Source organism: Monodelphis domestica, chromosome 6 (assembly GCF_027887165.1).
Source record: "Monodelphis domestica isolate mMonDom1 chromosome 6, mMonDom1.pri, whole genome shotgun sequence".
NCBI lineage: Eukaryota > Metazoa > Chordata > Mammalia > Didelphimorphia > Didelphidae > Monodelphis > Monodelphis domestica.
In genome coordinates this window covers 290,236,916-290,252,036 of record NC_077232.1, presented here as the reverse complement: position 1 = coordinate 290,252,036, position 15,121 = coordinate 290,236,916, and the positions used below count along the sequence as shown (strand labels likewise).

General features: G+C 35.9%; 1 protein-coding gene across 10 annotated transcripts in view; it reads right to left on the bottom strand.

The window, feature by feature from the left end:
* ANKRD17 (ankyrin repeat domain 17) overlaps nucleotides 1-15,121 on the bottom strand; it is a 155,531-nt gene that overhangs the window by 76,933 nt on the left and 63,477 nt on the right. For all 10 annotated transcript variants that reach the window (XM_056803344.1, XM_056803343.1, XM_056803345.1 and 7 more), the window contains exons 2-6: nucleotides 7,141-7,294; nucleotides 6,223-6,379; nucleotides 2,834-2,981; nucleotides 2,491-2,638; nucleotides 1,230-1,463 (exon numbers count right to left, since the gene is read on the bottom strand). In XM_056803344.1, the coding sequence (XP_056659322.1) occupies nucleotides 1,230-1,463; nucleotides 2,491-2,638; nucleotides 2,834-2,981; nucleotides 6,223-6,379; nucleotides 7,141-7,294 (841 nt within the window). The remainder of the gene's footprint in view (nucleotides 1-1,229; nucleotides 1,464-2,490; nucleotides 2,639-2,833; nucleotides 2,982-6,222; nucleotides 6,380-7,140; nucleotides 7,295-15,121) is intronic.

The following is a 15,121-nucleotide window of genomic DNA, read 5'->3' as shown; positions in this document are numbered from 1 at the left end:
TTAATTCTATCCTGGTTTACTCCTACTGAGCAAAGAACGACAACTATCATCTTCTCTTTCCCAGTTTACTAGCCCCAATCTTGTTTTGGGAATGGTATTACTTAAAGAGATGATGAACTGTGGGTCTGTCAAAGAAAGGAGGGTTCTGATCTATCACAAACAAACTTGTTGCCTAGTCATTGGAGCTGCTGAGAATTTTTATTCCACTGCTATAGACCAGCACTTTTATAAATATTTGTTTGTTTGTAATGCTATGTATCCTACAATACCATATGTGGTATTTAGAGAACTTTTGAGGCCAATTTCCTTTGACCCAGCAAAATTGTACAATACTGAGAGTGCCCAATGCACACAACTATAAAATTCAGAATTGCCTGATACAGGCTTTAACCAAGATCAACACCACATCTAACCTGAAGCACCAGAGGTTCAGTGATTTGTGGTCACACAGCTGACTGGTCAGGAGCAGAGCAGGGCCTATTACACTGCTCTCTTGGCTCCCAATTCTGTGCTTTTAACATGTTATCATCACAGCTGTTTCTAAGAAATCCTGAAGTTCCAAGGAGTTGGCTAGACACTGCAGAGCTTTGCCAATTTTTTCTGGATCAAAGGTGCAATACATGTCAATTTTTTTCTTGATCTCTTTTCTTTCTTTTCCCTGTTGATTCTCATTGGCCCATCAAGCAACTCAGCTTTTGCAAGGATCATGAATCAATGAGCACTTTCATATAATCACAAAACTATTATTCATTATCTTGCCATTTTCAGCTGTTAATGGATAGTCTTCTAAGGAAAACAAACCAAAAAACTTCAGAGTTCAATGCCATTTATAAGCACAATTACCAAAAGGTTACTCTGGCTGAGTTACTATAATACCCAAACTTCTAAGTCTTCTGTCAAATTAATTAAGTAAATTATTGGCATGTATGGATGCTGTGGGGTACAATGTTCAGAATTAAAAACATTCAGCATTTTTTTGTTGTCTGAAAATTGGCTCTATTGTATTTTATTTGCCTTCGATCAAGAGAAAATAAAATAAATTCTATACCTAAAACTACCTCAAACAATTTTTATTCTTTGAGAATCACCTGAAACACTTTATTTAGAAAGTAATTCAATGCTATAGAATATGAATGTTCACATTTTAGTCTTTACTAAAAATAATCTGATGTTGGAAAAATTAAATTTCAATTGTCACTTTTTTCTAAAATAAAGATTGTATACTCTACCTTTGTAACAAGCTAAAGTAAGTGCACTCTCCTTAAATTCATTGGAATGCGTATTGATTCCGGCCCCATTTTCCAGCAGCAACCTGGCTACTTCCACATGACCAGCACTTCCTGCTTCCATAAGGGGAGTATGACCATTTTCATTATGGTCCTCAATACTAGCACCAGATTCCAAGAGCACCTTTACAACGTCTACATAGCCTCCAGCACAGGCATAAGTGAGCGCTGTATTTCCTAATTTAATAAGGGAAGAAAAGAGTAAAGTTACTAAGAAAAAAGTGAATGAAAATAAAGAATTTTGACATAAAACACAGGAACTAAAATGGTAGGTTTATATGTGTATGAATTGTTAAAAAGTTAACACAGTCTTAAATCCCAACCACAATGGATTTTATTAAATTGAATCAGATACACCTGGAAAACTGAAGAGTTCTCTCAGAATCAAGAGAATAAATGACAAAAGCAACTTGCCTTGTTTCCAAAAGTTCCATAGGTGAATTTTTCAGCACATACATGATCTTCCAACACACTACTACTTTATGTAAGGCTAATGATTAATAACTTCAGGTTGCTCAAAGTTTATATAATCTAAAAAATCTCCCAATGCCCCCAAATTACATTTTCCTTTTGAAATAAAATGTTTGAAACCATATTTATCCAACTTATATCTATGGATCTTTTAGATTGTTTTAAGGCTTTAAAAGGAAAGCTCAAGCAGAGGAGAGAAATAATTCTAAAAAGAAATATAAGGGAATGATCAAACAAAAACATTCTCATGACAAATTAATAGCACTTACTGAACCTTCAAAATCATAGACTATCCAAAAAAGGTGATTTGAGAGTAAGAAATCTCTACCACACTTATTATAGCACTATGGACCAACATCTTCCTTCCTACCAAATTCATTCAAAACCATAGGGTTTTAGAGGAGAAATTTGCTAGGGTGTTTCAGAAATGTCTGTCAGTCAAGACCAGATGACATAACAGATGAAACATTCTTCATACGTTACCAAATCCAAAAAGTCAGGTTGTCAAGCACTGGCAAATCAATTTTTGATATATAAATGAATAAGCAATTGCATTTTATAAAAAGCAATTTATATTAGTGTTCAGAACAATTTTATGTAAATGACAAATATGTGGGCAACTTGACAAATTAAGTAAAGGGAATATTATTAATAATGGCCATTGCAACCTATCAGATTCTTACTATGGAAGGCTGTTAATTTCCTGGAAGGCCAAGAAAAAGATAACCATTACCTGTTGAAGACTGTGCATTTACATCAGCGCCATGAGCCAGCAGCAATTTCACAATTTTGACATGGCCTCCATTAGCAGCAGCCATTAAAGGTGTGATGTCGCCTTTAATGCCCCTATCTTCTACATTAGCATGCATCGCCAACAAAACCTTAGAGGGAAAAGAACATTACAACGTTATGCTGGCAAGGGAAAGTGTCCAGGTGGTTTGTAATTCTTGAGAATTAATTTAGGTAAAGTTTTAATTATTTGAAAAATAAATAATTTAAGAGGGGAAGGTTTATAGTTACTTAATAAAGAAAAGCTGGGTACAAAATGACAATCTATTATCTCTGAAAGTACCAACCTGTGCAAGCTCATAATATCCAGCTGAGCAAGCTAAACAGAGAAGGCTTTCCCCTTCTTCTGTATGTTCATTCACACTTCGCCCTTCAATTAGCAACTTTCGCACAGCATTTACATCTCCTTCTGAACAGGCTTCTGCCAAACTTCGACTATCAAAGAAAGAAATTTCATAATTTCACCATATACAAAAACATATTGAGAATTTCTGACCAGAAACATATTTTCCCAAGTCAAATTAGACACTTTATGATATGACACAAGACCACAATTAATTTGCAGATGCCTGCACATTCTACTCTGACCTGGTACTTTCTTTAAAAAGCCCTAGGGCAATGCGTCCTAATCAAGACACGGCATTCAGTTCCTCACATCTGCCATCATAGCTTCTCTTTTGGATCTCAAATTAATTTTAATGTGTGCCAACTACTCATGAAACAAAAGCCCTACATGCAAGGCTAATTCTTGTATGTCAAACTAGTTATGCAACTGGTGAAGTTTTTTTTTAAGCTGGAAATAAAAGGCTGACATTTAAATCAATCTACATATTAAACAGATAATAAATATTGGAATATTGTTTGATCTCTTTTGCTGGATAAACAAAAGTGGGTGGGGCAGGCAAATGCAATTTATGACATTTTTCCCACCTACTTAAATTTGCACTATAATATACCCTACAAAGTCTCTGATTCCCCCCCCCCATCTCAACAGACACCATATTCATGAATTATTAGTGCATGTCATCACTATAGCAGGGCAATAATGTCTAAATATTAAACTAGGAATGAAAAACAATGTTAAATGGAAGGTCAATCTACTCATGAGCAGAACCATAGGATAATTAAATAAATAGATGATGTTTATAAAAGAGTCAAAAGGAAAAGGTCCATCTGCAATGAATAAACTACTCGGATGGATTTAATTTAACAGCTGGTAAACACTTTTTAGACTTTCAATGGAGTTGCAAAAGAAGATTCTGATACATAGTAAAAAAAAAAAACCCAAGTATTAAAGAAAAAATAATACTGTACTGTTTTAGGGATAAGACAAATTATTTTTTTTTAATATAATAGTAAGCTAACAGTTCCAAACTGGCATGACCAATGACAGTTCCCTCTAACCCAAGATGATCTGAGGGAACATTAACAAGAATCTTGAACAAGGAAAAAAAACACAACATTAAAATAGTTTTTTAGAGTTAACATTTCCAAAAATCAGTTATTTTTGTCTCTTTTTGAGGGATCTTCATCCAGGTCACATCCTTAAGGTTCTTTCTGGAGGCCTCTTCTCCTTCTATTCTGTGTTCCTGGGTGATCATTAGCTACCCAAGATTCAATTATCATATCTCAGAATGTAATTCTCAGATCAATTTATCCTCTCTCTAGAACTCTAGTCATCTCGTAGTACCTATTTATTCGAACAAAGTGGGTATTCTGTAGACATCTCACAACAAAACATAATCCAAAACTGAACTCCTACCTCTCCCCAAATCAAAAACTCTTCCTTATTTCCAAATTCCCTGTTAAGGTCCAAGGTACTACCATCTTCTCAAGTCATTCATGATGGCAAACCAGGTGTCATCCTCAACTCCTCGTCTCCCCTTCCCCATATCCAATATGCTTCTAAATTCTGTTAATTCTACCTTTATAATAACTTTGACACTGTCACTGCTAAAGAACTTCACAAAGTTCCTAAAAAAGCTCAAGCAAACTCTTAACTCACCAGTAAGTTCACAAGATTGGAGCTGACATAAAGCAAGTAACCAAATTAAAAGGGAAAAAAATTATAAATGTGACCATGGACACTGCTTGTTGGAAGCAGTTCCCATCCTTTCTTCCTAATGTAGAGGTTTAGTTATTATAGCTTTTAGGCCCTCAGATTACACAACCAATCAGCATCAATCTGAATCTCTTAACTAGACTAATCAATGAGGTGCAATCCCACCATAAAAAGAAAGCTGATTACTGGACTTCCTATAACATAATATTCAAGTTTAATGCATTTACCTGCTCACTCAATCAAAGAAAGGTTTCCTCAAAGAAAAGAACAAGGCTGCCACCTTAGACACATATTGTTTCTAAAATGTCCTATCTTTTCTTCCTCCACCTTGGTGCAAGAGCTCTTATCACCTCATGACTAGACTTTTGCAGTTGCCTACTGGTCTACTCAGCTAGAGTCATTTCACATTGCTCATCCCAACCCTCAAACTCAAACTCTAGTGGCACATTACTCCTGGTTTAAATACAAAATCCTTTTTAGCTTTTAAAATCCTCTTCATTACGTGGACCCACTTCCTATCTTCCCATTCTTCTTAGACTTTATTTCTCTGCATACCATATTACAATAATCCATTGACACTGGCCTCCTTACAGAAAAAGAATCTCCATCTTCCCAATCAGTATTTTCAATGACTGACTGGCCTAGTATGTTCTCCCTCTTTTATCTCTGTATTGTGACTACACAGGTTCCTTCCAAGTATCAGATAAAATCCAATCTTTTTGCAAGAAAGCTCATGCTTTTGCCTAATGCTAGTGCCTCATCTATGCCATAACTTCAAATTTGCCTTATATTCTGTTTGCATGTATTTGTTCCAACACTGTCTTCTTAGACTATGAGCTCCTTTGAGAGAAAGAACTAAAGTGTACACCCCCCTAATATACAGTAGGGAGCTTAGGTTCTTAATAAAATGAACTGACTAGTCAGTTTCTTCCTAGATTATACTCCATAAGGAATGAAAAGGATCCCTCACTGCACACACCACCAGGCCCCAATTATTATCAAACCTTTGGAATTGGGGGTGTGTGTAAAGGGGAGCACATGGGCGGTGATGTTAACAACACACCTTTCCTAAAGATAGTCCTTTAGATAGCTTGTTTACTCAAAATCTAGGTTACCACCCTTAATCTATTTCCCTAAAAAAAGCCTTTTGTATTCACTTAAGCCTTCACCAGGGAAGGTTTTTTAATACTACAGAAATATCATTTCTTAAAATTGCTACAGAAATTAAAAAGCAGATTTTTTAAATGCTTCCTTCCATGCAGACTATTTTTACTTATTCTCAAAATATCATACTCCTTTCCCAACATTTTTTAAGGTTATTACTAGAAAATACAACTTAACATTTACAGATGATTTTTTCCTTATGAGAAATATTTCATTGCAGACTAAGAAATAAAAATGGAACCTTCTCTGGTGTCAAAAATTATGGAAAAACAAAAAGGTACCAACCCAACCACACTTTCTTTAAGTGCCTCCTCAGTATTCAAATATTATTCTTCACAGAATTCCAACATATACTTGAAATGGTGATATTTTAAGTCACAGTGTATCTGAAGGTTAACCAAAAGGCTCCATCTAACAGAGGAGACAATCACCAGCCTCTTCTTTACTCACTTGTCAGTGGGGCCAGCACTAGCAGTGCTCTCAGCTCTCATGCGGGTAAGGGCAGCAGCTGCTTCATCCAAGGCACAGCTAACAGAGGATGTCAGCCTTCTAAGCACCTCTGGGTCTGCAAAGGCTTTACCATCAGCAGTAGATAATTTGCCGATTCCTACACAGTGAATTCCAGGCAAATGAATACAGATCAAAAGCAAAAATAAGTGAAATTCAAGTTACTTAAATCCATACATAATCAGTCAAAAGTCAGTGTGGCTCTCAAAGAAAAGAAAGAGACAAGGCAAACTAATGCTTAGCATGCAAAGAAAGTCAGGGGAGTTTTTAAAGAGTCTTCATTGGCAGTGGGAATTTCCTTTAGAAAAGGTTCCCTTAAGAAATCACAAGTCCAAAAAGCAACAACAAAAATTTAATTGTTTTGAGGATTAATAAAACAATATTAGGAAGTACACCTTTTTAAAAAAGGCATTAAAAGTTACAATTTATGTCAGTTATCCTTCATATTTGACATAGCTTTTAGTTATTTAAATAGCTTGAATTGCTTAAAAACTTACTTTTAATTTTCTTTAGATATTTAATTGGGATTTTCTCCTACCAAATGTTTTAGCATGATTTAATAAGATACTTGACATCTTATGCTTTTACTTTTTGTTAAGCAAATTAAGAAAAGCACCAGAGCAAAAAATTAAAAAGTACATCTCAGGCTCTACAAGTCCAATAGTAGCATTAATATTGAGTGTTCTGATTTCGGAATTTACAATACTGGTGACTGAAAATGTTCATGAAAGAGGAAGAGAATTTAAAAGTATTCTATATAAAAAAAGGTTTTAAGTATTTTTAAAATGAGGAAAAGGTACCACTCAAAAAATGCTGTCCAAAAAAGATGTCCAAGAGTTAATTCAAGATTCAAGCACATACCTGCAGCCTCAAGTAAAGCTTCCAATCTAGCCTGAGTTTCAGGATCTACAGTTCTGAGGTCTGTACCGTCAGCCGTACCAGACAAAAGTAACTTGGAAGCAGTTTCCAGCATTGGATTTTCCAAATCATCCTGATCTAAAATGAATGACTCCACCTGAAAAAAACAAACCAAAACAACACACATTAATAAAATTCCTAAAACAAAGATGATGAACATGCAAAAAAAAAATCAACTGACTAGGCATATTCTCAACTATAGCAGACAACAGGTATTACAAAATCACTACCAATCCTAAGCAAATTATACTCATGTGTATGACTTGATATTTTGCTTATAGTTATAAATTCTTGACTTGCGTTATAAATTTAAAAAATATTGGAAATAATCCTTATAAGGTACCTAAATGTAAAAAGAATCAACCCAATTAGCATTGAAGTATTTACTGCATATAAGATGAAAGAGAAAAAAGAGCTAATCTTCAAGCAAGGAGGAAGTAGATATTCTGAGAGGGACTGACTACAACTCTAATAGACAAGTTAATCAACCTATAAGGATTTCAGTTTCTCCAACTACCACTAGTTGTTCTCCTTCTTTTTGAATCTACCTAAATCATGCTAAGCACAAGAAAACTCACAAACCCAGAAATTTCATCAAGCTTTAGGCCTTATCTCATCAGTACTCTCTGCCATCACCTGCAGAGGGAAGGCTGGAAAGCAGAATCCAAATTCTCTTGCCAAGCTCCACTGGCCTTCCCTTCCTCCCCCCTTTCCCCTTCATTTTTTGTGGTCTTCCCCCACTGGATTATGTAAACTTCTTTAGAGTAGGGACAGTCTTTTGCCCCTCTTTGTAATGCTTAGCATTTAGCTAATTCCTGGGACATATTAGGTACTTACTTAATCAGTGTTAATTGATAATGAGGGAACAAAAGTAGATAGCCTCACTAAGATGCCTTTCTAGGACCTATTTTCTGATTATCTACCTAAACTCTTGTCAACCCTGGAAAAATAATCAAAGAGATAAACAGTTTCTATGGTAACATCCTTATTTTCTTAAGACAAAAAGAATTCAGACTCATGTCCTATTACCAAGTCCTCTCTCTCAAACCTAAACTAATAGAAGAGTTGTGTAATATGTGTTTAAAAGGGGGCATTTTCTCACCAGGTGTTCCTTACCTCCAGGATTCTGAATTCTTTAAAGGTCTAGACCTTTAAAGAAAAGACTTGATAAAACAACAGTTCTGACCTTCGATTGGAAGGAAAGAACAAACAGAAAATTGTGTAATACACATATTAAAATCAATCAATAAACATGAATTAAGGGCCTATTATGTCCCTACTGTGTGCTAAATCCCAAGAATACAAAAAGAGACAAAAAACAGTCTTGGTCCTCCAGGAGCTGGCATTCGAATGGTGAAGACAACAAGCAAACCAATATATACAAAGCAAGTTCTATACAGGATAAATAGGAACCAATTAACAAAAGGAAGGCACAGAAATTAAGTAGAATTAGGAAAGGTTCTCAGTAAACTATGAGATTGTAGTTGGGACTTAAAAGAAGCCAAGGAAGTCAGCAATATAATCAGAAGAAAAGCCTTCTAGGCAAGGGGGATGGTCAAATAAAATGCCCAAAGCTGAGATGGAGCTTCTTATTCACTATTCAGTCAGAAATCAATGTCCTCAGAAAGGATATGATGAAGAGAAAAGTGTAAGAGGACAGAGGAAAGGTAAGAGGGGACAAATTTATGAAAGGCTTTCAACAGATTTCTTGTTTGATCTTAAAAAGACAACAGGGCTACTGGCCTTTAGTGAATAAGGTGATGACATAGTTGGACCTAAGCTTTAGGAAAACTCACTATGGTGTCAAAATCATCATCTCTTCCTCCACTTCCCCTACTGCCTGAGATGATCTGAGAACCTGAGGGTTTGAAGGCAAGGAGATCTAAGAGCTTGCACCAGAGTGGGGGGCAATGTCAGAAGAGAGAAGGGGGTATATTTGAGAGACATTAGCAAAGTTGAAAGCAGGGCTTGGTAACCTCTTGGATATGTGAGGTGAAAGTGAGAAATCTAGAAAGACTTCCAAATTGTAAGCCTGAGGGGGCTGGTGTGGCCCTCTACAGTAATAGAAATTGTAGAGAAGGGGATTGGGGGTGGGGCAGGGAGGAGGGAATATCTAATTGAACAAATCTGAAAGGTAGTTAGAGATCTGAGATAAGATTGGAGAATCTATTAAATTCATGGCATCTGATGAGGTCACATGTGAAGTAGTATGGAAGAGGACCTAAGACAGAACCCAGAGGGATACATAAAGGGGTTGATCTGAAAGCAGCTTCTGACCAACAGATTTTACTCATTCCCAGGTCTACAAACTATTTAAGGGCAATCATAATTCCCCCCCCCCACCGCCACCTTTTTCCAAGCCTCTGGTTGCCTCTCAAGTCTCCCATGCCTTCTCTGTAGACTTTCTATTGTTATGTGAAAGAACAGCATGTATAAAATATAACAGCATCTCTACGATGTGAGACTATTACACTGTTGCCCCCACTTTGCTCCTTTTGGGTACCCTAAAACCCTGGTGTGGTATGAACAGTTCAGATCGAAATCTTCTTGCCTCAGTTAAAAACTTTACATTAATACTACTTTGGCAGTATTTCTTTGATTCAGATTGACATATCTGAAGGCCCCAGTGAGATACGATGTTCCTCCCCAGACAGTAACTGCCATTTTCAACCTTGGATTCCTGATAACAGCAAGGGATCCCTTTTGTCCATATTCAACTGGTCAGCCTAAATAATCACTCTTGAACTCCCATTTCTCTTCAACCTTAGACATACTGTCTTCTCTAGATTTTCAGGACACTGAACAAAGAAGACACCAAAGTAGCAATAATCTAGGCAGAAAGATTGGGGTGTCAACCCAGTGCTGGGGTACCCAAGAAGGGCAGAGCTGAGCAGGACTAAATAATTTCATAGCCTGGAGAAGCCATTATGAAAGTTGTTTCACATAACAATAGAAGCTCTAGAGAAGGCTAGGGAGACTGTAAGGGATAACCAGAGTCTGGGAAAGAGTACAATTAGCTGATGGCCAGCAGCTGCATTCAGCATCCTCTTGTAGGGAACCAACCAAAAAGATCATCTCTCCACCAACTTTGGGGAAGGCTCAGACTAAACACTTCATAAAAGAGTTTTATTATAAAAGTGAATAGAAGTCTTGTATAATTTATATAAAAATGTCTAATTTCAAAACATACACCAATTCAGAAGTTATTTCTAAATTGATTTCTGCTCCCCTTTAATTTGTTAAACTTCCAAATATCTAGTTGGCTTTTCTAATCAAATCCTACCTTTTGTTTGTCCAGATGGTTTCCCATACTCAAATTGAATATAATCTAGAAACTTTAATTTTGGTGTTCAATTAAGTCTGGATTTACAATTTCTAATATTCTAGATCAATTCCCAATTAAAGTTTAGTTAGCTGCTTAAAAGCAGGTTTTAAAAAAATCAAACTGTAGTCCACCCTTACAGCCTCTGCATAAATTACCTTTCAGACAATTCTGCTTTGCCAGGCAGAAAGTGAATTGCATAGGTCAGTGAGAATTGTTGTTAAAGAAAAGGGACTTACTCAAATTAATTAGCTGGGGAGGAGGAAAGGAGCATCTGGAGAAATGAAGACTGTTTCTTTCTCATTGCCACTATTGACTCCCATTATTTGTAAAAATCCTTAAACCATTCCATTTCCACTACAACTAGAACCTAAGGCAAGTATGACATAACTATTACACCTTTCCCTCACAAAATAAAAAGACTTTGGTTTTGCTTACAGAGGTTCTAATAGCTCAAAATTTATATGAGTTTATGGCTGACTGATTTTGGTCAAATAACACACAAAGTATTATGAATGTATACTATTTGATTAAAATAAAATGAATTTTAACACATCAAGTATGAAAAGTTCCTAAAGCAGGAACTATGTCCCCTTACTTTTTCAGCATACCACTCCCAACTTGGCAGGAAAATAAAAATAGACCTTTGTGATGAAATCAACTAGTCCAACCCCCTGATTTTGAGAAGGGAAAAAAACAAGCCTACCAAAAATAAAGTCATACAAAACTAAAGCTACAGATTCAGAACTAGAATAGAATCCCACTGATTCCTATTAAACAAATGCTTTTTTGAAGGTTTATTAAATATACTGTTTCATTATTTACAGTTATTTCAAAGACTCAATATGTTGCTATTCATAAATGAAACAGAAATAGACTGACTCCACTGATCAGGATGCTGGGTTATATTGAAGGACATGAGGGAGAAAAATTGTAAAATAAACTATGAAAGATTCAAACCAAATCATTTGAATAGTTCTATAAATTCTGACTTATTAAAGAAAATTGAAATAATGATCAATTTAATATCTTGGCTTGATAACTAGTATTTAGAAAAGTTTATTTAAAGTTAAAGGAAACATTCCTCCCTTCCTTACCACACCCTTGCCCCTAGTCAATGAATTACAGATTTTCTTCCTAAATTTCAAAAAGCAAACATATCCAAAGAAACCCAATTTAACATGAAATAAAAATCATTCTGAGTTTAATATCTACTATTACAAATACTATTTACACTATATGGAGTCCAAACATAAAAATATAAGATCTTTGGGAACTTAACAGCAGTCATAATTGTTAATCAATAGAAGCTTTTGCTAAAAATCTCAAATAGTAACTAATGGATGTTTTTTAAATTATTATATTTTGCAGTCATTTAAGCAAATTAAATAAAGAGCAATTTTTTGGTTGAGGTAAATAGAGAGTAGAGAAAAAGATTTTTAAAAAGTTATTTACAAAGAAAGGTGGTAAAGAAAGTATGGTAAAGCAGTCAATAAATATTGTTATTATTAGAATGGATTTTGAAGACATGAATTATCCATAGCCAAATATGATTAAAAATGTAAAAAAGTTAATTTTCAGACTTGGAAAATGTCTTAGGTGGAAAGAATCTTTAAGGTTCATTGCCATCTCACCAATCAACATATAAACACATAATCCCTTCTACAAAATCTCTAAATAGTCACTCAGCCTTTGCATAAAGAGATCATCCTACCCAATCCTGCCACCTTTCTCTGACTCTTTCCTCCTCAGTTACTTGAATAGAATCACAAATATGAAGGATTTATATTTGAGGATCACATTTAGAACTTTCAGGGTTCCCAGAGCTCATGTAATATACATTAATCCTTTTATAATGACCAAACTAAGGCTCAACAAAGAACTTGCTCAAGGTCACACAGGCCATATTATCCAAGCCTCTATCTGAATTCTAGTCTTCCAAATTCCTTGCTCTTCCTGCTATCCCATGACATCTAATCTCTATTTCTTGAAACTTAAATTTTTTAAAAACAATTTCAATACATTAACAGATATATAACACTATCAATGACCTGAATCAAACTATAGTCTACCTATCTCCAAAAATTTTTCAAAATAAATTTTCACCTTTTTTCTTTTGCATTGCTTTTTCACTAAAAACATTAGTTTACTCATCCATTAGGAAAGAGAGAAGAAAATGGAAGCTTAAAAAAGGGTACATCAAATGCAGGGATTGGAAACAAAAAGATATACATTTGCAAATAATATAAAATAACACTTCAGGAGAATATAAAAGATGTCACAAGGCCACATGATCAAATGGCAATAGTTCAAAGGATGAAGGAAGCATTTCGTAGTAAAGTGGTGATGAAGAAAGAGTTTATGGAATGGGCAGATTTGAGCAGGGCTTTAAGATTAAGATTTAATCAGAAAAAATGGTATCTGTACTGAAGAGGGAAAATAAAAATAGGCTGTTGTCTAAAAAGGGCAACAATAAGTAGAATGACTCCAAATGACTGGAACTCTTCAAGCAAAAGCTAGATGACCATTCACTAAGTATACACAAGAGAGAACTTCAGGTATTTGCTAGATTTGACCTTTGCCAAGTAAAAATTTCTGAGACTTCAGTATCTTCATGTAAATAATAAGGGGTTTGGATGAGGTGACCTCTAAATTTCTAACACTAAATATGATCCTGAAAAATCAAAACAAAGATTGAGCAAACCAACAAGTGTTTATTAAATAGGAACTGTACTGAGCTCTGGACATTTAAAAAAAAAGTCATGATTCTCAAGAAGTTTTCATTCTCTGGGGGTGATGAAACATGTTCACAAATGAATAGAATATATAAACCAAAAACCATAGGACAGGGACAGTGACAGCTAAGGGAAACAGTAAAGGCCTCCTGAAGGAAATGGCATTTGAGTTAAGCTTTGGAAATGGGGATTCATTCTAGGGAATAATCTATAAGTGCAAAGACATGAAGGCTGTAAGATTAAAATTTTTCCTATGGAGAATAGAAAATAAGCCCATCGAGTTCAAGGTTTCATGTAATCTACCTATAAAGACCATCTGAAGCAAAATGGGGAAGTGTTTTTGAATTCCCTTAAACTGGAAGGCAAGAGTTCAAAATCCTGCCTCAAGCACTTACTAATTCTGTGGCCTTTTTACAAGTCACTTAACCTCTGCCTCAGTTAATCAACTGTAAAATGAGGATAAGGATAGTATCATTGTTGTGAGGATCAAAACAAGATAAAATTTGTAAAATACTTTACAAACTTTAAAGCACTGAATAAATGCTCACAATTATTGCTACTAAGGAGCAGAATCATCATATTTTCAAGTGGAACAAAAGTGACAGAAAGTTGTTAAAAGAAAATAACACAGTCAATTCTAATCTTTAGGATACCTTGGTTGGTCTATGGGGGAAGAGTAGAGTAGAGTTCAGGGAGAAATGATTAAGGCCTGAATTACAGTGAAAGAGAAGAAAGGAATAGGTGTGGCATATGTTAAGAAACTGAAAAACCAGGCCACAATACTCAATGAAGGCTGGTGATGTAGTATGTTGGATAAGAAGTAGAGAGGACAGAGTGGAAGAGGATAGAGAATGAAGTTTGACTAGAGTTGTATTTTAATAAAAATCCAAAATTTAAAAACATTTTTTGTTTGAGAAAGACTTCAAGGAAAGAAGCTTGCAACTCCTAAATACAGAGAATTTCTGTTTGCAGAAAGGTGCCTGAAAAGCCTACACTACATCAAGAAGATACAGAATGAACTTTGGATGTGGTAGATTGAACAGAAGGTTGATTGAACATTTAATTTGAATGTAAACTCTAGTGCTGAAAGGGGACTGCCCCCCAATTGGTTTTTGTCAATGCGCCAAGCAAAACAATGGTTTTGCTTTCTCTCTTCTATTCCCCTCTTATCTCTAACTATTGTAGTTATTGTAGATAAAATTTTGTATACATCTGCAGTTAGAAGAACTTAGAGATATAAGATGATTATGTTTAGTGAGTAACTGGGGAGACTAGTCTCCCAATCCTCATCAGGGGGATTGTGAATTTTAGATTTACTCCACCCATAGTCTTTAGAATTCTAGCAACCAGGAATGTATACACCCCCACTTAAGGATTAACTGTAGGGGAGGATGGCCTATGACCAGCATGTGTTAGCAAGTGACAAATCAGAAACAACTGACTAACCCCCTGGGCTGTCTTAAACCAAGCTTAAGCCACCACTGGTATATATGAGACAAAGGGAGTAATGTAAACAACTGGGGTGCTCAGGGAGGGGTAGTATCTCTGGTATGGAGGGCTTGTCGTGCCCTCCTAGGGCAGCTCGCCAGCCTCTGACCCCCATCTGACACCCAGCTCTCACTTGTGGCTCCCAGTAGCTGCTAGCATGCGACAGCGGCAGCGTCCACACCCCGGGTAACAGCTTCTACAGGCCGGCTAAACCTTGTGAGGGTAGCCATCGGGTCGTCGTTGACCCCTGGTGAACCAGGGCTTTGCTCATCCAGCATGTGAAGAGCAGGCGGAAGAAACCATAAGAATGTCCAATGGCTGACAGGGCGACAAAGCACTGTGGAGTGCTATGGGCGTGTTGGAGCACAAAGGACAACAC